This window comes from Ctenopharyngodon idella, chromosome 17 (genome assembly GCF_019924925.1).
Source record: "Ctenopharyngodon idella isolate HZGC_01 chromosome 17, HZGC01, whole genome shotgun sequence".
Classification (NCBI taxonomy): domain Eukaryota; kingdom Metazoa; phylum Chordata; class Actinopteri; order Cypriniformes; family Xenocyprididae; genus Ctenopharyngodon; species Ctenopharyngodon idella.
In genome coordinates, this window is record NC_067236.1 from 19,840,929 (window position 1) to 19,865,270 (window position 24,342).

General features: G+C 38.4%; 2 protein-coding genes across 2 annotated transcripts in view; one reads left to right on the forward strand and one right to left on the reverse strand.

Moving 5' to 3' along the window:
• LOC127498964 (serine/threonine-protein kinase PAK 6) overlaps window positions 1-11,656 on the forward strand; it is a 32,100-nt gene extending 20,444 nt beyond the window's left edge. The window contains exons 3-9 of the mRNA XM_051868986.1: window positions 639-1,286; window positions 2,989-3,525; window positions 5,315-5,448; window positions 7,648-7,774; window positions 8,235-8,360; window positions 8,452-8,586; window positions 9,935-11,656. Coding sequence (XP_051724946.1) covers window positions 639-1,286; window positions 2,989-3,525; window positions 5,315-5,448; window positions 7,648-7,774; window positions 8,235-8,360; window positions 8,452-8,586; window positions 9,935-10,102 — 1,875 coding nt within the window. The 3' untranslated portion in view covers window positions 10,103-11,656. The remainder of the gene's footprint in view (window positions 1-638; window positions 1,287-2,988; window positions 3,526-5,314; window positions 5,449-7,647; window positions 7,775-8,234; window positions 8,361-8,451; window positions 8,587-9,934) is intronic.
• Window positions 11,657-15,366: 3,710 nt separating this feature from the next.
• LOC127498965 (uncharacterized) lies at window positions 15,367-18,171 on the reverse strand. The gene is given in 2 exon segments (XM_051868987.1): window positions 15,367-17,905; window positions 17,907-18,171. Coding segments are annotated over 2 exon segments (1,341 nt in total). The 5' UTR covers window positions 18,069-18,171; the 3' UTR covers window positions 15,367-16,726.
• Between the last annotated feature and the right edge of the window lie 6,171 nt (window positions 18,172-24,342).

Genomic DNA, 24,342 nt, shown 5'->3' on the forward strand with positions numbered 1-24,342 from the left:
AGCGGTCAAATACACACAAAATAATGTCAAAATGCCAGTCAAGTAATGTTTTAAGTGAATGTAAACAGTTGAGAAAGAAAACGCATGTGTAACAGTGTAATGGATCTGTGTGTCAGGTCTTAAAGTGACAGCAGCCTAATAAACCTGCTGACAAGTTATGAGATAATATTAAAAATATCTATATGGCAGTGATTCCCCGTGGTATCAATGTCAAAATTGTGGCCAGTGAAAATGCTGAGTGGAAAACCATAGCTGCTGGTGAACAAAAAGTTAATGTCAAGCATATTTATTAAGCATACATACTTCTTATTCACATTCCCTTGCATTTGTATACAACACACCTGTACATACATATATTATGTATATTTATAATACATATTTATTTTTATTCACTGATTCTTAAAAGTAAATTAAAAAAACAGGCTCTTTGTTAAAAAGGTTTTACTTCACTTTGGTCTTTATTTGCAAAAGCTCAGACGAGTCATTCAGTGTTTCTCAAACACAAATCAGCCAGAAATAGGCTCCTTAGAGGAAAGTGTGATTTTGAGTTCATCCGCACCCAGGTGAATCCACACGCTCTTTAAATAGCGCCGTGTTTCAGTTCGCATTAATCACAAACCGCCTCTCCTCCTCCCCAGACCATCGTGCGAGGCAGTATGATCGGCCACGGAGACTACATCTCAGCCATGCTGTCCGACATGAGCCGGCTGTCCGTCACCAGCTCCAACTCCCTGCGCAAGAGCAGCCCGTCGGCACGCAAGAGAGCGCAGTCGCTCGGCCGCCTGGGGGAAGTGAACGAGGCTGACGCCTATCAGTATGAAGGACTGGATGAAGCCGAACCGCACTGGGGCGACAGGTCACGAAACATTCACAGTGAGAGCGGCACTCCGTACATGGGCCTGAAGAAGAGCATTACACTCCAGCCCAACGGCGTCCTGCCCAGGGCCAAATCCACCTATGAGGTCAGCATGAGCTCTCTGGAGGGACCTCCACCCCCTCCGGCCCTTCCGGCCCCTCCGCCGCCCCCCATCCCCGTCCCAGAGCCGCCCAGATCCATGTATCTGGGTGGAGATGTGGGGAGCCCCACCGAGAGGCTCATGATGAGACGAGAGTTTCCCATCGTGTTCGCACACAACCAGAGGCCCATCACCTGTTTCTACAGCCCCACGATGCCCATGCAGCATCCGCAAGGAGACAGTCTCACTCCGGACATGAGGACGGCCAACAGACTGCTGGTCCACCCGCAAAACAGCCCAGGGAGACCATTCTCCTCATATGACCTGAAGGTAAACACATGTCCAACGTCTGTGGCCAACAGGCTCTTTATGGAAGTGTATTTCTGCCATGGAATAAACATATGAAAAAACATTTTCCCTTTAGAATTCAAATCAAGGCAAGTCACCTTTATTTCTACAGTGCTTTACACAATACAGATTGTTTCAAAGCAGCTTCACATTAAAGGGTTAATTCACCCTAAAAATGAAAATTATCCCATAATTCACTCACCCTCAAGCCATCCTACACTCTAAAAAATGCTGGGTTAAAAACAACCCAAGTTGGGTTGAAAATTGACAAACCCAGCAATAGGGTTGTTTTAACCCAGCGGTTGGGTTAAATGTTTGCCCAACATGCATTGTTCAAAAATGACTATATGGCTGGCTTAAAATGAGCCCAAAATAATTACTAGAGGCAACAATAATAATCAAAAGGTGAACATCTATTAATAAGCAATTTAATAAATGTTAATTTATTAAACATATTAATAAATGTTAATTTCCAACATATTTTGGGTTCATTTTAAGCAAGCAATACAGTAATTGTTAAACAGTTGTTGAGTTAAATAAAACTACCCAGCAGGTTGGGCAAACTGGGTTAAAACAACCCAATCACTGGGTTTGTCCATTTTCAACCCAACTTTGCTTGTTTTTAACCCAGCATTTTCAGAATATACAGATTGTTTCAAAGCAGCTTCACATTAAAGGGTTAATTCACCCAAAAAATTAAAATTATCCCATAATTTACTCCCCCTCAAGCCATCCTACACTCTAAAAAATGCTGGGTTAAAAACAACCCAAGTTGGGTTGAAAATGGACAAACCCAGCGATTGGGATGTCTTAACCCAGCGGTTGGGAAGTTTTAACCCAGCGGTTGGGTTAAATGTCTGCTCAACGTGCTGGGCAGTTTTATTTAACCCAACTATTGTTTAAAAATTACCATATGGCTGACTTAAAATGAACCCAAAATAGTTTGAAAATTAAAAATCAGACACATAATTACTAGAGGAAACAATAATAATCAAACTGTTAACATTTATTAATAAGCAATTTAATAAATGTTCTTTTATTAAACATTAATAAATGTTAGTTTCCAAAATATTTTGGGTTCATTTTAAGCAAGCGATGTAGTAATTTTTAAACAATAGTGAAACGTGATTTTGAAGCCCAAAAAAGCACATCCATCCATCATAAAAGTAATCCATACGGCTCCAGGGGGATAATAAAGGCCTTCTGAAGTGAAGTGATGCGTTTTTTTAAGAAAAATATCCATATTTAAAACTTTATAAACTAGTATCACTGGCTTCCGCATGCGAGTCGATAATGGCGGAAGAGTGAATTTTGAGCCAACGTATGACGTATTGATGAACATGGAAGCGCAGATGATAGAGCAAAACAAAACACTGGTCACGAATTATAAGTCTTCAGAAGTCTTCATGTAATTCTAAAGCTTCAGAAGGTACTGTATTTTCAGCATCATTACACCATTCTTCAGTGTCACATGATCCTTCAGAAATCATTCTGATATGCTGATTTGCTCTGATTTCATTCAAAAGATATTTAAAAAAAAGAAATTAATAATTTCATTCAGCAAGGATGCATTAAAGTCACTCAAGTTTTTGTAGTGCGAATGCATGTTAATGAGAGAAGCAGGTTAATGCAGAAATGTGATGTTCTGTTGAAGATCACTGCCTTATTTCTGTTTGTCCTTCAGGCCGACGCAGCCATGAGACACCAGCCAGGATATTTGCACAGTGGCACCAGCAGTCCACTCATGAGCGGCACCAGGCCACACAAAACCGTCCGTTCATCCTCCAGCTACACGATCGGACTCTCACCCAACATTAGTTATCGGCCCACCGGTCCAGACCCCTTTATGAGACACTCGGGCTGCCCGAACCCAGGACTCTACCCTAGACAGGACAGTCCGTCCCAGCCACGGCCGTCCCCCACCGGCTCTCTGGCCAACAGCCCTCCGGGAACCTGCTCGCCTGCATTCAGACCCCCGCTGCATCCCTCGCCGCGCCCACCGCCTGACCCCCCGAAAGTCACCCACGAGCAGTTCAAGGCTGCCCTGCAGATGGTGGTGGATAAAGGAGACCCACGCTCATATCTGGAGAACTTCGTGAAGATCGGAGAGGGATCCACGGGTGTGGTGTGCATCGCCCGCGAGAAACACAGCGGACGTGTGGTGGCCGTCAAGATGATGGACCTCAGGAGACAACAGCGCAGAGAACTGCTCTTCAACGAGGTGAAGCTAAGAATAAACCTAGTAATGCATTACAGTAATCTAGAGATCATGAATGCATGAACTAACTTTTCTGCATTAGAAACAGATAACATATTCGTAGCTTAGCAATGTTTCTGAGGTGGAAGAAGGCTGTTTTTGTAACATATGAAATATGATTAAGTTGCTGTCTAATATAACAGCCAGGTCTTTAACTGATTTAGCATGTTGCTAGCATGAATTAGCATTTTGCTAACATGATTAGCATTTTGTTATTATTTTGCTAGCATGTTGCTAGCATGATTTAGCATGTTGCTAACACATTGTGAGCATGTTGCTAACATGATTAGCATATTGCGAGCATGATGCTAACATGATTTAACACGTTGCTAATTTGCCATTTTTTCCCCCTAAACCAGTTCAGTGGAAATCCCGCCCTGGAGCCGATTCTAAACATTTCATTTGCCATGTCAATCACAATAACGATTGCCTACACCCAACCCTGATCCCTAAACCTACCCGTCACTGTAACCTCAGCCAGTGAAATTGGTTGCAGGGTAGGGATTTCCGCTGAACCATTTGGGGAAATTTGTTGCTAGCCTGATTTAGCATGTTGGTAGCATGATTTAGCATGTTGCTAGCGTGTTGTTAACATGATTAGCACATTGCTAGCATGTTGTTAACATGATTAACACATTGCTAGAATGATGCTAACATGATTTAACACATTGCTAACATGTTGCTAACATGATTAACACATAGCTAACATGATTAACATGCTCCTAGCATGATTTATCTTGTTGCTAGCATAATGCTAACATGATTTAACATGTTGTTGGCATTTTGCTAACATGTTTAACACATTGTTAACACGATTAGCATTTGTTAACAAGATTTAGAATGTTGCTAGCATGAATTAGCATGTTGTTAACATGATTGAGGAGGGTCTGGCTGCAGACCATGGGCAAGTGGAGCTCCACTCTCGAACAGGAAATACGTCACCTCCTCTTGAATAATCTTACCTTAGAAAAGCTACACTGGCAGATAAAATAACAATTAATAAAATTACTACTTATCAGATTGTGTTTTACTAACACCTAACACCTACCCTTACAATAATGCAAATACAGTAATTAAATGACGCAATATTGATGTGCGCATACCCAGTGGCCATAGCTGTAGCTAGCTCCGCTAGTGGAGGTGACGCATTTCCGCCCTTGAGTGGAGCTCCACTCGCCCCTTAAGTCTGCAGCTAGCCCCTATTGACATGATTAGCATTTTGCTAACATGTCGCTAGCAGGATTTTGCATGTTAGCATGATTTAACATGTTGCTAACATGATTAACATGTTGATAGCATGATTTAGCACATTGCTAACATGTTGCTAATATGATTGGCATGTTGTTAGAATGGTTACCATGTTGCTAGCATGATTTAGCATGTTTTGCTAACATGATTAGCACATTGTGAGCATGTTTGCTAACATGATTTAACACATTGCTAATTTGTTGCTAGCTTGATTTAACATGTTGCTATCCTGTTACTATCACGATTTAACATAGCATGTTTTAATGTGACGATAGATAGATAGATAGATCTATTTAGTTATCTATTCAGTTTTAATATATAGATACATAGTGTGTGTGTTGACCACTTATATTGAGGTATGCATTGTGGAAAGTTTAACAGTAAATGAAATTAAATCAAAATAAAATAAAAGCATGAATGACCCTTAAATGACCAAGTTGTACATTCACTATGATGCTCTCCGAGTGAGTTGCATTGATCAGACTGTGTCGGTCTGTGTTCACAGGTGGTGATTATGAGAGATTACCAGCACAGGAACGTGGTGGAGATGTTCAAGAGCGCTCTGGTGGAGGAGGAACTCTGGGTAATCATGGAGTATCTGCAGGGAGGAGCTTTAACAAACATCGTGTCTGAAACCAGGTATGAAAGCAGAACGTTTAGGTGAAGTAGCGACAACCTCATCATTTATCTCTTCCTTCTGTTTCATGAAAGCAAAGAAAATTTCTTAGATCATGTTTTCAGTGATTGCAGTTCTGCTGAAAGGATGAGCAGGAGACAAGCTCAGGTTGCTCTGCTTGTAGTTATAAGCATATAATCCCATGCTGTGTTATTGTAGTGTTTTATTCATACCACAAGAGGGAGATGTACAGTTAACTCATTGATCTGCTCAGGTTTGGCTGTGCACCTCCTGCATGTATTCGGACTTTAATTTGATCAGACAATCAGATTAGAGGACGTTGTGATGACATGCAGGGGGATTTGATTAGTGGTGTAATTAGTTTGGTAAATGCATCTCTCTCTTTGTCTGATGAAGGACTAGATTTACATGAATCCACACAAACGCGGCTCTATGTCACGTCCTCTCAGGCCCGAGACGGCAAACTGGAATTAGCATCGCAGAAGGACGAGATCTGACCTGAGCATTGAGAGGACACGTTCACAAACATGATTGATTCTGCACACAGTGCCAGAAGACAGCAGAGCAGCTTTAGTTCAGATCAGCAGGATTAGGATTCAAGAATTAGGCTGATTTGAAAAACAATTATATAACATGAATAAATTAATAAGCCTGCCTCTGTTTTCTAGAGAAACAAAATCTGTGAATACAAATCTATATATACATCTCTATACAAAATCTATATATAGATAATAATAATAATAATAACAATAATAATAACCAAAACATTCCTTTATAGCAGGGCTAAACCTAAAATCATAAATATACAAAAAAAAAAATGAGTCAACAAATTAAATGGGCCAAATATTAAAATAAAATAAATTATTAAAAAATAAAATGTTCAAACTGATTTGAAGACTTTTTGTTTGACAAACAATTACATGACATGAATAAATGTTTTCTAGACAAACAAAATCTGTTTTTAAACTATTTATATATATATACATATATATACATATATACATAATAATAATAAATGAACCAAAACATTCCTTTACAGCAAGATAAACCTAATATCATGAATCCACAAAATCATTATTTTAAAAAATAATTAATCAATTAAATTGGCCAAATAATTAATTAAAACAAAATAAAATAATTTTCAAACTTATTTGAAGACATATTTGTTTGACAAGCAATTATATGACATGAATAAATTAATAAGTCTGCTTCTCAAAAAGTTTTTTTCTAGACAAACAAAACCTGTTTTTGAATTAAATATAAATAATAATAAATAATACTAATAATAAATAAACCAAAACATTGCTTTACGGCAGGCTAAACCTAATATCATAAATATACAAAAGAAAAAAAATATAAAAAATAATAAGTCGACAAATTAAGTGGGCCAAGTAATAAAAAATGAATAAAAATAAATTATAAAATAAAAATATTCAAACTGATTTGAAGACATTTTGATTGACAAGAAATTATATGACAATAATAAATTAATAAGCAAAATAGGGCTAGGTGATAGAGCAAAGAAAATTATATCTCTATGTTATGCTATATAAATTGGAATTTTTCTTTTTTTTTTTGATTAAAGACCTCTGATTGGCCAATTCATCATTGTGCAAAAAACATGAAAGCTCAATATCATGACATACTCTTAGACTGACTACAAAACTACTAACAGGTATTCAGGGACAGGCATTAATGTGGTTTAGATCATCAGACTGTCACCATATTGTCTATTTAAATGGGGAAAAATTCAAGATAACGTCAGTAAATTATGGAGTGCAGCAGGGCTCTGTGTTAGGCCCTGTGTTGTTTTCAATATATATGTTGCCATTTGGTAATATTGGAAAACTCCAGCATTTTGATCGATTTTGATTGAGTGAATGATTCACTGACTGACTTAAAGACCTCTGATTGGCCAATTCATTCACACGCTCTGAACTGTGATTGGCTGCAGTGCAAAAACACGTTGTAAATAGAAACCGTTTCAAAACGATCATCAGCTGTCATAGTCGTGAGACAAAAACGGAGAGGGAAATTGGCTTCTGTCTGTATAAGTGAAACTTTTAATATTATTGTGATATACATGATTATTCTGGTGTGGCCAAAGAAAGTAAACTGAAAACAAAGATGCATTAAGAAATCCCCAGTTAAAGCTGTTGTGAAGCACAGTTATGTAAGTGTGTCCTTGATATTGTGTCCAGGCTGAGCGAGGAGCAGATCGCCACGGTGTGTGAGGCCGTGCTGCAGGCGCTCGCGTATCTCCACTCACAAGGTGTCATCCACAGAGACATCAAGAGCGACTCCATCCTGCTCTCGCTGGACGGCCGCGTGAGTCCATCTGTCTCTCTGTTAACCGCCTTCATCTTCACTTCCTCAGCCTCTGATATGATACGATCTTCAGAAATATGGAAGCTTGTTTCGGCCACTGAATAAAAAATGTTGTTTTCAACATTGATAATAATCATAAATGTTTCTTGAGCAGCAAATCATCATATCAGAATGATTTCTGAAGGATCATGTGACACTGAAGACTGGAGTAATGATGCTGAAAATTCAGCTTTGATCACAGGAATAAATTACACTTTACTATATATTCACATAGAAAACAGCTGATTTAAATTGCAAAAAATATTTCACAATATTACAGTTTTTACTGTATTTTTTACCTAGTAAATGCAGTCTCAGTGAGCAGAAGAGTTTTACTGAAGAGATACTGTGCAATTTCCAGGTGTGACCGAGTGAAATATGTGTTTTAAGCTCTTATCCTGTCTCTGTGTTTCTACATTAGATCAAGCTGTCAGACTTTGGATTTTGCGCTCAGATCAGTAAAGATATCCCTAAGAGGAAGTCTTTGGTGGGCACTCCGTACTGGATGGCTCCTGAGGTCATCTCTAAGTCACCATATGGAACTGAGGTACAGCACAAAACAAAGACATGTTAACTCGTTGACAGCAGATGTAAATAAAAAGAAAGACAGAAAAGAAAATGTGTGCTGGAATCTGCAGGTGGATGTTTGGTCTCTGGGCATCATGGTGGTGGAGATGGTGGATGGAGAACCTCCGTATTTCAGTGAAACTCCTGTGGCTGCGATGAAGCGGCTGAGAGACGAGCCGGCGCCCACCGTACGCAACGTTCATCAGGTTAGAGGAATACATCTCTCCATTCATCACAGTGAGGCAGACATCAAGACAGAAAGAAACACACGGTGTACAGAAGGACAGACGGTTAAGCGTTCTTGGCTCAAAGTAATGTCATGAAAAATAATTATGGGCCAATTAAAAAAATATAAAATAAAATAAAATAAAATAATAAATAAAAAATACAATTAAATAATAAAATAAAATGATAAAATAGTACAATAAAATACAATAATAATATAAAATAAAATACAAATTAAAATAAAAAATTACAATTAAACAATAAAATAAAATGATAAAATAGTACAATAAAATAAAATAATAAAATGAAATATTAAAATAAAATAAAAAATATTATAATTAAATAAAATAAAATGATAAAATAGTACAATAAAATAAAATAATAAAATAATAAAATAGAACAATACAATAAATTAAACTAAATTAAATAATAAATCATAAATCATACAAATAAAATAATAACAAAATAAAATAAATATTAAAATAAAATAAAATCAAATAGTAAAATCAAACATTAAAATAAAAAATTTAAATAAAATAAAATAACAAAATAAATATAACAAAATAAAATAATAAAATAATAATAAAATGAAATATAAAAAATTAAATGATAAAATAGTACAATAAAATAAAATAATAAATAAAATAAATTAAAATAAAATAACTAAATAAATAAAATAAAATAATAAAATAAAATAAATTAAAATAAAACAATAAAAAATAAAATAAAATAATAAAATAAAAGATTAAAATAAAATAAATTAAAATAAAAACATAAAATAAAATATTAAAACTTATTTGAACCCATTTGTTTTTTGACAAGAAATTATTTGACATGAATAAATTAATAAGCCTGCATGTCAAAAAGTTTTTTTCCATACAAATAAAATGTGTTTTTGAACTCAAAACAATCTTTTATCTGTCACATGTGGTTGAAAACAGCAGGAATAAAACTAGATTTTGACATTTTCTGAAGTGCAAAACCACTATGTTGCTAGAGAGTAAAGATATTTAATTTTGAATAAAATGTAGCGTCTCATTCATTGATAACCATATAAACATTCACCGCGAGCCAGCTTGCTGATGATTCTGGAATTTCGGTCAAATATATGCAGTTTTCGCGGTGTATAAAAAAATACAATACGCTTCAAATAAATATTCATATATGTAAATATACACTACTTTAACAACAAGAGCATTCATGTCCAGTTTTCAACTAGGAAACTCATATTTACAATAATTCCGATAGCACATGAAGGCAGCATAATCAGGTGTTCATTTGTAGGACATTCATGTGCTTGTCTCATCTAAATGTCCTGTTTGTCTGCAGGTGTCCCCGGTGCTGAAGGACTTTCTGGACCGCATGCTGACGCGAGACCCGCTGGAGCGAGCGAGCGCCACCGACCTCCTGGAGCATCCCTTCCTCCTGCAGGCCAGCTCTCCGCAGTGCCTGGTGCCCCTAGTGGAGCAGTACCGCAAGCGCATGTCCCGCTGCTGAAGTCCCCGCCGTCCACCCGTCGCCTACGGAGTGAAAAAGAACCAGAAAAGCAGCGGCTTTTCCGGCCTGCCAGAGTGGAAAGCACCCAGAGCGACCAGGACTGAGAGGGCTGTTTTACGAGATATGAACTCACACAGCCATTTTCTTCCACCCGAGGACGTCTGATTGGTGCTTAAAAGGCAGTGAATTAGAGCAGAAGTGCGTCTGACTGAAAACGCCACTGGGTTTTATTGTGTTCTGTTTGAAGCTGCTCATTTTCAGTGTTATCTGCGGCCACAGAAACCTGGAACTACTGAATTTGTACACATCCATCACGCTTGTGTTCATTTATCAGATATTTTGGCTAAATTTATCATGTTTCAATATAATGATTTTGATCTCGCTGTTGGTTTTTACAGCTGTGTTAAACAGTTTTAACACTTTACAATAAGGTCCCGTTTGTTAGCATTAGTTAACTAACACTGGAAAAATTTATTAATGTTAATTTCAACATTTACTAGTACATTATTAAAGTCAAAAGTTGTATCTGTTGATATAGTTTTAATGGACCTGAACTAACATGAACTAACAGTTGTGTTTTTATTAACTAATGTTAACAAACGTGTTGCTCAGTGTTATTTAATGCTATTTAATGCATTAACCAACATTAACTAATTGAATCATATTCTAAAGTGTTACTTTATTATCTACAATCTGGAATTATATAGAATTCAATTGATGTGCGTCACAAGTTTTATGTATACTGGCTAAATTTCAAAAGCTTCAAATGAGGCTCATCCAATCAGATTTTAATGTTTTGTTACTTGAGTTGAAACCTAAACCTTTTTTGGGTTGATTTTCCAGCACCATGATTTTGGTCATATCACCAACATTTACTTTCAACAACTAACCGTTTAACACATTTTACCATTTTTAAACTGCAATATTTACCCAAAATCAGCACAGAAAATGTGAAAGTCCGGGCCTGCTGAAACTGAGATCTTACGCCACTGTAGGCATATATTTCACCTGCGTTTTAAAGCTTGTGTAAGACTGGCTTGCATGGCTAAACAGTGGCACACGCTTGAATCTTAATCTGAGGAACGAACACGTTTTTTCAGAAAAGGCGGTGAAATGATGTCATTTGTTGTCAGCACTGAGGGGTGCAAAATGTTTTTATGAGCCATTGTAACCAATTGTATATATTTTAATGACCTATTTATTATTTTTTGTCAATGGATCGATAAGCACCTGCTTTTGGAAAGGGTGCTGTGAATGGTTTGTAAACCGTGTAAATATTGCATCTGAGCTTGAGATTCTTCAACGGCTGATTTTACTGTAAAGGCGTCAGAAGAACAAATAATGTACATAATCAGAGTGGGAAACAACCCGTGTTTGCATTTGTTCGCATTATTTAATGATGAGAGAGGAAAGGAAAAGTTTGTTGGTGTGCGTGTGTGTGTGTGCGTTTACATTTTGGATGCAGCGTTCATTGTGATATTTTTGCATCCTACCTGTTGTACTGTGATATTTCCTAAATTATCATACTGACAGATTAAAAGTGAGTCAGAGAGAGATGTTGATTTGTGTTTGGGGCCGTTCACACATGACGCATTTATGCACTATTTTTTAAAGGTATACTTTTGGCCCTCTAGCAGTTAAAAAACAAAACTGCATCCATTTTGCGGAAGAACATTGTTTTGATTGTGCTTTGGCTCTACATTACTGTGCGGATGAATATGAAGCTTCACAATAGATAACGCTTTACAATGAGCTACATATGACAATTTATCAATAAAACACCTTACACACCTGTTAAGTCATAAAAACACCATCTCTGCATCGCTTTTACAACATTTCATATCCCTCAGTTCTCATCATCTCTAAAAAAAGCCAAGCCAATGTTGATTCTTGTTTTATTACGAGCTCTGTTGCGTTATCTTTTTGCCAGCAGACTCTCCTCTGTTCGGTGTTTGTTTAAAATGGGTGACTCCCTGGAGGTTTAGCGGCTCCATGTCAACCTTTCTCACTTGTTGTGACAACTAACCTCTGCCACTCCCACACCAGACACGCATCAAAGTAGGCGGAGCAACTTCAACTTAAAGGGTTAGTTCACCCAAAAATAATGTCATTTATTACTTATCCTCATGCCGTTCCACACCCATAAGACCTTCATTCATCTTTGGAACACAAATTAAGATATTTTTGATTAAATCCGCAGTGTTTTCAAAACACTGCTTCAGAGCGTTATGAATCTTTTGAGTCAAATCAGTGATTCGGATCGCATATCAAACCGCCAAACTGCTGAAATCACCTTTTTTTTGGCGCTCCGATCCACTGATTTGATTTGTAAAGCTCCGAAGCTTCAAGAAGCAGTGTTATGAAATCGGCCATCACTAGATATTGTTAAAAAGTTGTTTTGTTGAACGATGGTCTTAGGGGTGTAAAACGACATGAGGGTGAGTAATTAATGACATTATTTTCATTTTTGGGTGAATTAACCTTTTAAAGAGGCGCCACACAAACCAATCAATACAAAAGCGTTTCAAAAGCATGCGGTTTTCTAATTGCTCTTGCGGTACTTTGATGTCGTACACCAATCGGTCGGCACAGTGCCGCTTAAACTGTGGCTGAAATCGCATACTTCCCTAGTATGCAGTAGGTGAAAAACAGTATGTGACAAAAGTATGTCCGAATTCACAGTACTCATAAAAGAGTAGGCAAAAGTGACATACTATTTCAGGCAATATTCCAAAGTGTGCATATGATGGACACTTTACTATCCCATGAGGCCATGGGAGAGGATTTATGAATGGCAGTGAAGCAACGCAACTGACACTGGTCAGTTGACAATATGACAACATGGCAGATGTAGTATGCCCGGATTACATTCATACTATATACAACATACTTTTTTTAGCAGTCGCAAAGTAATTACTTATTGAAAATAAGTATCTACTCAAGAGAGTGTGCGATTTTAGACACAGCCCTTTTCTCTATTTACGGATTTGATGAGACGCGCACAGGCGAGTGGCGCATGTACGCAATTTCCCACAAAAAACATCCCGTCAGGTCTAAAATTTAAACGCTTATAATAGGCTTACCATAGTGAATCAGGGTAAGACAAAAACATGTTTAAAAAAAAAAAAATTGTTAATTTTTAACAAAAAAGTTACATAGTGTACCTTTAATGTTTATGTAGCCTACACATGCATCACATTCAAAATGAAAATCAATTGAAAATGAAGATCATTAATTATGCATATGTAACTGGTCCTACTCAAACCGCTCTGAGTGAGTTTCGAACCTGTGTCGCTGGCATGGGAGGCAGGCGTGCTAACAAGGATGCTAAAGACCACAGCCTCTAGAGTAAGTTACTAGCATGCCTCTTGAGGCCAGGGGAGTGAGATTTACACACACAGCTCTTACTAGCTTGCCTCTGTTACACTCACCCGCCTGAACCTCACTCCCATCAGGGTCACGGCACCAAATGTAACCATTCTGACACAATCGGCTCCAAACCGCCGTCCCCAGCATGGGAGGAGGGCGCACTAACACCACAATCTCTAGAGTCAGGTGCTAACGCATCTCTTGAGGCCAGGGGAGTGAGGTTTACACGCACAGCTCTTACTAGCTTGCCTCCGTTTCACTCACCTGCCTGAACCTCACTCCCATCCGGGTCACGGCACCAAATGTAACCGGTCCGACTCAGCTGGCTCTGAACCGGCGTCCCCGGCATGGGGACACTAAAGACCACAGACTCTAGCGTCAGTTACTAGCACGAGGCCAGGGAGTGAGGTTTACACGCACAACTTTTGCTAGCTTGCCTCTGTTACACTCACTCCCCTAAACCTCACTCCCATCCGGGTCTTGGCACCAAATGTAACTGGTCTTACTCTACCCGCTCTGAGCGAGTTTCGAACCGGCGTCTCCAGCATGGGAGGCGGGTGCGCTAACAAGGACCGCCGTCCCTAGCGTTAGGTGCTAACGCACCTCTTGAGGCCAGGGGAGTGAGATTTACTATCTTGCCTCCGTTACACTCACCCGCCTGAACCTCACTCCCATCCGGGTCACGGCACCAAATGTAACCGGTCTGACTCGACCCGCTCTGAGTGGGATTCGAAGCGGCGTCTCCAGCATGGAGGCGGGCGTGCTAACAAGGATGCTAAAGACTGCAGTCCCTAGTGTGCCTCTTGAGGCCAGGGAAGTGAGGTTTACATGCACAGCTCTTACTAGCCTTGCCTCCGTTACACTTACTCCCCTAAACCTCTCTCCCATCCGGGTCACGGCACCAAATGTAACTGGTCCTACTCGACCAGCTCCGAGTGGGATTCGAACCGACGTCTCCGCCGTGGGAGGTGGGCGCATTAACAAAGCCTCTAGTGTCAGTTACTAGCACGCTTCATGAGGCCAGGGAGTGAGATTTACACGCACAACTCATACTAGCTTGCCTCCCTTACACATACGATTATTTTTTCAGTGTAACATTTTTAAGCAATTTTTGACAAATCTTTTTGCATCTCTTTCCTTTACAAAAGTTTATAGATACCATGACAAAAAAACAAAACAAAAGATCAACACTCTTAGAAGAACAGGTTCTATATGGAACCTTCCGTCAGGCACTTCATATATAGAACCTTTTCCCATCATGGGATCTTTTTATGGATTTAGTTTTAGTTAATTTTTAATTTTAGTTAAACAGCTCATAAACATACTTTATCACTGGAAAAAAAAGAAATAACTCATTAATGTAAGTTTGATGCAATCATTTCTGCTTATATACAACCTTTTGTCATAAAGGGTTCTTTAAAATTGAGTCAAGAACCCTAGGGTTCTATATGGAACCCCATTGAAACTTTTTTTTCTAAGACCGAACAGTAGAACTATATTCAAAGTCTTCTGAAGTTACATGATGGTTTTTGTGAGGAAACAGACCCAGTATGCCAGTATGAATATAGAAATGGGATTTGAAACCTGCAGTGGAGGGAAGTGAACAATAACAGGCTGTTCCCCACCAAAACCATGTCATACAAAAGTATTTCCGAACTCCTGTGTTTTGTGTGACTCCATCTGTGTTTGAATGCAGGAGGGCATCTGGTGTGAACGGCCCCTTGTTAGTGTGCACAGCTCTGTGTTTGTGTATATGCCAGCAGCCGAGGACACATGACTCATAATCAAACTTTCTTTCCACAACATTGTGTGCTGTGTGCTTGTTTGTTGATGAAAAGAGACATCTACATTTACATTTTTTAAGAATAAATCATGCATATAAAAGAACACCGATATCAAGTTTTATTTTGCTTTAAGCGTATAAGTGCTTTATTCATATATATGTCTATCAAAAGAAAACAAAATACAATTTCTTTCACACAGACAGATGCTTTGAGTTTATACAGTATAAATTATTGGCATCATAGATATGCAAAGATATACAAAACTGTATTTTAATGCATACAAATCACAAACAGTTGATGTACTTTACTCCACATTTCTCTCTTTCTTTCAAGACAAAATATGCTTATAAAAATATAACACGCATGCATTATAGTAATAATAGCTTAATGCAGATACACTTTAGCAGTGCATAATAATGTCAGCAATAATTAAATCACTTCATTATTAGCTGAAGGACATTAATGAATCTACAGAGGCAGTAACAGACCTTGAGAGCAGTGAGAGAGTTCAAGTTCTTACATTCATGAAGTACACAGCTATTTATAGTGTCAAACATCTCTCTACACTGCAAAAGAAATGTTCTTACTTGGTGTTTTTGTCTTGTTTTCCAGTTTACTTCTAAACATTCTTAGATAAAGATACAGATAAAGAAAAGTGTATCAATATTAAGTGAGTTTATGCTTAAAACAAGAACAAATATCTGCCAGGGGGATCTGAAAAATAATCTTAATTCAAAGTGAAAACGTTTTGATTATTTATTCAGAAACAAGTCCGTAATAATAGCGGTTAATAATAAACAGAACTGCATGCGTCTTGCGGAAGAACATTGTAGCCGGAGCTACTTCTCTCTGTTTATGTCTATGACGAGTCACGCAGGTACTGTGTTAATCCGCGGCGGTGGCGAACCGACCGGTCTAAAATAGTCCGAATATGAACTTATAACTGGAACATAAAACCTGACTAACAGCAAAATTGTGAGGTAAGTATTATTATTTCGTCCTCTTTAGAGCCTTTAAATGCACTTTTAACAAGTTAAACAACATTAATCACTCGATTTATCTGCCTCTTCGACCGTTACTGTATAAATGATGCGCGTCACAGCTGCACGCGCACTACATACTGATTTCTCGTTTTACTGCAAAATTATACATTTCAGTGTTTATATTTCTAGTGATTCAGGACACGACAAAAACACAGGTTTGGAAAATGGATTCATGATCTACTCGCTCATTATATAAATCTTGTAGATACTGAACACAAAAAAAGTTAGCTTTAATAGCTTCACAAGTACTTGTATCTTGATTTGAGAATGCTTAGATTTGTACTGGAAAACAAGACAAAAACAAAGGAAGAACATCATTTCTTGCAGTGTAGTCTCTGTGATAGTCATAAACATCTTTGAATTCATTTCCCAGGTCTTTCTAAATGCCCAATATAGTGTTTACCTCATCTAAATATGCCTTTATCGGCTCATTTAAGAGCTGAATTGTTCTCAAACTCGCATCTCACCGCACTGATGCTGTCCACACTGGGCTGGCTGTTCACTCTCATGTGTGTGTGTGAGAATGGGAAGGTCTCGGACCTGGACATCTTCCCTTTACTGTGTCCAGCGTCGCTCGGACAGTCTCTGATGTGCCGCATGAATTCAGGAGCTGTGAATCTGCGCAGCAGCCTGGTCCCGAGTCCGGAGATCCCTGAAGTGCGAGGTTTGATCCTCTCGGGTTCCAGTTCCTCCCGACTGAACAGAAGTTTGCTCTGTCTGGACGTTTTGGGAACTTTTCTGCTCTGTGACTCCTCGAGGTTGATGGTATCGCTCATTTTTGTGCTGTAGAACTTTGCCACTAGAGGCTTTTCGTCCTGGAGCGAAGCTCTTTTGAACCTGCTGGCGGATCTGTTGATTTCGTGAACGTCGCCTTGGTAGGATTGTTTTCTGAGGTCCAGGTTGAACGATCGGGTTTTTCCCCAGAGCGGCGTTTCAATGTCCGTCTCGCGCTCTGCACTCCCGACCTCTTTCAACACCGAGTTTTGAATCTGTTTCGAAGCAAACAGCAGATCTCGGTCCTTGTCGGGCGACGGCGGTGGACGTCTAAAGCGGGTTCGCAGGTTGTTGCCGCTGTCGCCTACGCGCAGCTGTCTCTGAAACAAAGCCGGAAGGAATTCCTCTTGTCTGCTCTGGATTTGTTTGGAGAACCGCTCCAGAACATGCTTCGGAAGGCGATTGGGCCAACGGAGGTCTTCCGCGGGTTCTCCCGTGCTGTTCGTCGGACTCACCGTCTTCTTTCCGCAACCGCTGAGGGCTTGAACGCACTGGTTGTGCCCGAAGAAATCAGCAACTTGTGCGGCTGACTGTCCCGCGTGGTTCGTGCGGTCCAGTCGCAATCCGAGCTTCTTGAACGCCCGCACCAGGAACTCCAAAACTTGATTGTGTCCTCCGCAGGCGGCGTACATCAGGGCGCTGTTTCCCCACGTGTCTGTGAGCTCCGGGTCGGCGTTGAACTGCACCAGGAGCTTCACCGAATCCAGGCGTCCATGTTCGCAGGCGAAGCTCAAGGCTGTGCGTCCGTGGTCGTCCCGGGCATTCACATCCGCGCCTTTCTCCAGCAGAAGCTTGGTGAATTTGGATCTGCTCCCGGGGTCTTGAAGGTTCACAGGCGTGCATCAGCAGCGTACGGCCGTTTTCGGTTTTGCCGTTGATGATGCGCCCGTCCAGAGCGTCCAGCACGAAGCGAGCCAGGTGGACTTTACCACTCTGCATTGCTTCCAGGAAGGTTTTGGTGCCGGATCCCTGACACAAATCCTTCGGCCGCAGCATGGTGAGTTTGTCGCGCTGGCAGGCAGCTCAGAGTTTCTGAGTCCCGTCTGAGAAAGCGTCTGTGTTTTTATACCTCAGCGCTCTGCACGCCCTCCCTGTGTTGCTACGGAAACAGCCATCCGAGAGCGGAGATGCTGCTATGGAGCCCATTCACAATCACCTCCTCTTTTCTCAGCCGGGAGGGGAGAGAGATACACTAATTCAGTGACAAGAATTACTCAGTGGTTTGTTTTATTCTCCTGTCTGAAAGAAAGGTTGGATATGAAAGGATCCGTTGCCCGAGCAACAGCGTTAACGGCCTTCTCTTTATCATTCCCCTTGGTATATCAAAAATATATATACATTTACAGAAGAGGTTGAAACAGAGAGCTTTGTAAAGGTCAAGACAGTTTATTATGGATGTTTAAATCCCTGAGTCATGCTTGATGAGCTGTTCGTTAGTATGCAGATTAATACACATTTACAGTCCAGCTAACACGACCAATCAGATCTAATGAAACATCTGCTTCAAAAGTCATTTACAAAAAAATAGAACATAATTTACTTTAATTTTTCAGAATATATTAATATTAGGGGTGTCTGCCAAGTCGAGCATCACTGTAACCATTGCTCATATTCAAATCATATATAATATCATAAATCATTTCTCATATCTAATTTAATATTATACATTATATAGGTTTCTCATAAATCATATCTCATTTCTTATATGTAATATAATACATAATTTCTCATATATTATATATAAAACATCATACCACATATCATACATTACATCATATCGAATTTCTCATACATCATATCTTATACATTATATACATAATTTCTCAAATATCATACATCATTTATCATTTCTCATACATCATAGCTCATTCATATACAAGTTCTCATACATAATATATAATATTTCAAATATCATACATCATATCTAATGTCAAATATAATTTATCACACATAAATCATATCTCATACATCGTATGTAATTTCTCATACATCTAATATATAGTACATCATATCTCGTATCTCATATCATACATTATATATAATATATCATACCACATATACATTATACATATATAATTTCTCATCTCATTTCTCATATATCGTACATCATCTCATAAATCATATCTCATACATATATCATATCTTATGTCAAATATAATTTCTCATACATATATCATGTCTCACACATTATATCACGTATATCATACAGTATCTCATACATCATATGTCAAATATAAAATATTTCTCAAAAATCAAATATCATGTTTCATACATCATATCTCATATATCATATCTCATACGTCATATATCATACATCATATGTAATTTCTCATATATCACATTTCATACATCATATACAAGTTCTCAAATATAATATATCATGTCATATATAATTTCTCACACATCTCATATCATACAGTATCTCATACATAATATACATCATATTTAATTTCTCAAACATCATATCTCATTTCTCATACATCATATATCATATCTCATACATCATACATATATTTTATTTTCATATATCATATCTTATACATACATACATCATTTCTCATACATATATAATTTTCTCACATATCAAACATCCTCTTATTTCTCATACATCAAATATCATACATCATACCTCATTTCTCATATACACCGATCAGGCATAACATTATGACCACCTTCCTAATATTGTGTTGGTCCCCCTTTTGCTGCCAAAACAGCCCTGACCCGTCGAGGCATGGACTCCTCTAGACCCCTGAAGGTGTGCTGTGGTATCTGCACCAAGATGTTAGCAGCAGATCCTTTAAGTCCTGTAAAGCCGGGTGCACACCGTGCGATTTAAAATAGTCCTTTATGATTATTCCTTGTCAGACTGTATGAACATGATCCTCATGTCACACTGTGGGATCTCAGCTGTCATTTATGTCAGACTGTACGACAGTCAATACGAATTAAAAACGGATGCGCACATAAAAACTTGTCCGGAGTTTTACTTCATCAACCCATACACGTTCAGTGACTGTGAGCTGCATTACACACGGGACTGAAATGGTGGCTAACAAAGAAATCTCTACCGTTAATTTTGATCATGGCTTGTCTTAAAAAACAAGTCAATTTGACGTTCACTGTAGGAGAGGTCACACTGCAGGATTGTGCGCCAAATCTTCTGACACTGCCAGAATTTATAGGTAAAATTTGATCGCAACGGTCATTAATTGGCTGTCAAACATGTCAAACTAGCGATCAAAGACTACAAATTTTAGCCTATGATTATAGGAATCTTTTAGGATGCTCAAAATTTGTCTCAGACGACCAAATTGTGGCCAAAATTGCAGTGTGCACCCGCCTTAAGTTGCGAGGTGGAGCCTCCATGGATCGGACTTGTTTGTTCAACACATCCCACAGATGCTCGATTGGATTGAGATCTGTGGAATTTGGAGTCCAAGTCAACACCTCAAACTCGTTGTTGTGCTCCTCAAACCATTCCTGAACCATTTTTGCTTTGTGGCAGGGCGCATTATCCTGCTGAAAGAGGCCACAGCCACCAGGGAATACCATTTCCATGAAAGGCTGTACATGGTCTGCAGCAATGCTTAGGTAGGTGGTACGTGTCAAAGTAACATCCACATGGATGGCAGGACCCAAGGTTTCCCAGCAGAACATTGCCCAAAGCATCACACTGCCTCCCCCGGCTTGTCGTCTTCCCATAGTGCATCCTGGTGCCATGTGTTCCCCAGGTAAGAGACGCTCACCCACCCGGTCATCCACGTGATGTAAAAGAAAACGTGATTCATCAGACCAGGACACCTTCTTCCATTGCTCCGTGGTCCAGTTCTGATGATCACTGTTGGCTCTTTCGGCGGTGGACAGGGGTCAGCATGGGCACCCTGACTGGTCTGTGTCTATGCAGCTCCATACGCAACAAACTGTGATGCACTGTGTATTCTGACACCTTTCTATCAGAACCAGCATTAACTTCTTGAGCAGTTTGAGCTACAGTAGCTCGTCTGTTGGATCGGACCACACGGGCCAGCCTTCGCCCCCCATAACCCTGTCACCGGTTCACCACTGTTCCTTCCTTGGAGCACTTTTGATAGATACTGACCACTGCAGACCGGGAACACCCCACAAGAGCTGCATTTCTGGAGATGCTCTGACCCAGTCATCTAGCCATCACAATTTGGTCCTTGTCAAACTCACTCAAATCCTTACACTTACCCATTTTTCCTGCTTCTAACACATCAACTTTGAGGACAAAATGTTCACTTGCTGCCTGATATATCCCACCCACTAATAGGTGCCGTGATGAAGAGATAATCAGTGTTATTCACTTCAGCTGTCAGCGCTCATAATGTTATGCCTGATCGGTGTAGTATATCATGGGTTTTGATTCGGGCCTGTAAGCAACCGTCCACAACTCTCTAGTAATGCGGAGGAGAGTTTTGCACAGGCAATTGTAAAAGTCTAGGTTTTCACTCATACATTTCATAACAATTAGCATATTGTTGAAATAATCATTGTGTATTTGACATCAGTGCAGCCAAACAGCATTCCTGGAGCTCAAACATAGAGCCTCACGCTCATCATGGGTTTGATTCCCAGGCAGTGCATGAACTGATAAAAATGTGTATCTTGAATGCAATGGAAGTCGCTTTGGAGAAAAGCATCTGGCAAATGCATAAATGTAAAATAGCCATAAATACGACCCAGTCAACAAAGACAGCCTGAAAATCCATCTGACCAAGAGTCACCAGTGCATTACCTGCATCTCAGGTCACTTTGATCACTCCAAAACCAGACTTGAGTCTCTTCTTTGTGGGTTATTGCATTTCCCATAACCAGGATGACCTGTTGCTTGGATGTTACTGATTTTATCTATCTAATGGCACATGTGGCGTGGATGGGCCGCTGGTTCATAGAAGCACTGCTGGGTAATTCAATTTATGATCAAAATAACCTCCACTTGAAAATCTCGCAACCTGTGAGCTCTTGAAATGCACCGAGCATGAAAAACCAGAGAAACTCTGAGATTCAAGAGGATTTAGATCAGTTGGTTCCGAGAATGGAGCAGTGATTTGCCATTAAGAGATGAAGTTAAAAGTAGGCCAACAAATCCAGTGTGACAATGTTGTATTCGGGTCATTGACGAATAAGGTTTTTAAAAGTGTAAAAAACAATGGAGATATAATTAATTTTGAAGTTTTATTAAGTGTTAACAATGAGATTATGTGGTTTTTATAATCAAGATGGACAAAATTTGTCACCAAAAAAGTCATTTGGTTTAACCAAAATTTTGGTTTTACCGATTGACACTTTTGGTTTTACCGAATGACAATATTTTCAAACAATGCTAACAGGCTGATATCTAGCTAGCTAGCAAAAGGACAATCAATCATTTTATATTTAGTACAAGTTTTTAAAATATTACAACATTTTCCATGTTTTATAGCGGTTGTACCGAATGACCTGATGTTTCGGGACATGTGTATGAGCAAGCGAAAACATGAATTTTTCAAATAGTTAAGAGAGAGTTAGTAACTTTGCTTCACGACCATGTGGTCCTTTGCAGGCGTCTGAATGATGTCACATCCTGTCACATGATATTGACCGCATGACTTGGATAATGGTCCCTTTATATCGGTTACTCCAAATGACATCAATGAAATTCATTTTTCCGGACATTCTTTCTCATAACAAAGCAACGACTTCTACACATAATTTTAATACCATTTTGCATATATTGATATATGATGTTATAAAATCATGCCAGAATAAAAAAATATATACATTTATTACATTTTAAGATATTTTAATCACAAATGAAATGGCTGTATTGGCCTTTGGACGGTTAAACCGAGTGACCTTTTGACACTTAAAAATCTTTAAAATACCTTTATATGTAGCAAAATATAATTAAAACCTTTTGGATTCAATAAAAGAGATCTAGTTATACTACTTTGGATGTCATATCTTGTTTTTTTGTTTTTTTATTATTAAGGCCTTTGGACATAAAAATGACCCGTCACGTCATTGACATCAATATACATGTGATCAGTTCATGCATTCCCTGGGATTCAAACCCATGACCTTCACATCATACATCTTACAAAATCATGAATCAGTTCTCATAATATCATATATCATTTCTCATACATCATATCTCATACATATATCATTTATCATATATAATCTAATTTATCATACATTATAATTCATTTCTCATATATCATACATTCTATATCACTCTATATAGTCTGAATCATGTATGAATCGCTGATTCCTAAATGAAAGGATTATATTTGTAGGATCATCAAGAGCCGCTTTCGCTACTGTGATCTGAACACTCACTGATTTTTAATCACACTTTTATATTTTAATATAAATCACTGTGAGAATGAAGCAGGTCCAAGCTGTGCTTGTGAAAATACCAGCAGGATCTGCACATGCTCCCATCCGTCCATACGGTCCGAACCTGCTCTGAACGTCGCTGAACGAGAAATCAATGACTGGTGAGTCAGAGCACAGCCGATTACAGAAGAGAGAGAGAGTTGTGTTTATCAGTCTATATTTACTGATATTATGCAATAAAACACAAAGGTTTTCAGAAAAGATTCTGCCAATCAGTCAGTCAATCAATCAATCAATCACTGCTGCCTCTGCTAAAATACAGCCATGAAGGAGTTAAAGTGAGTCGATTCTCCTGCACTGATTTACTGATGTAATGTTTAAATATGTCATTCACCAGAGGGATTGAGTGAGTTTGATTAATATTGTGCCCCAGGACAGATTTTTGCTCCATCGTCACATCCGGCTCCACTTGTGATGAACTCTGTTGGGGAAAGCACTTTCCAAGAAGATGGTCTAAACTTTAAAAAAAAAAAAAAAAAAAAAAAAAAAGATCTTTAAATAAATATGAAAATAAATAAATGTCTACATAAATTTGTAAATGTTTAAATACACTTCCAAAGTAAAAATAAAGTAAATAAAGTAAATAAATAATACATAGTTCTATATACATACACAAAAACATATATTATGTTCTGAAACTGTTTTAAAAAAGAGGTCAAAGGAGATCTTCAAATAAATAACAAAAATAAATAAATGTCTAAATAAATCTGTGAATGAACAAAATGTATAAATAAATTTCTAAAATAAAACTACATTTATAAAAAAAATAAACAATGGTAAATAAATAAATTCTATATAAATATACAAAAATTTATATTTCTAAATAAATAAATACATTTATAAATTAATAAACTAATAAAAACACCAT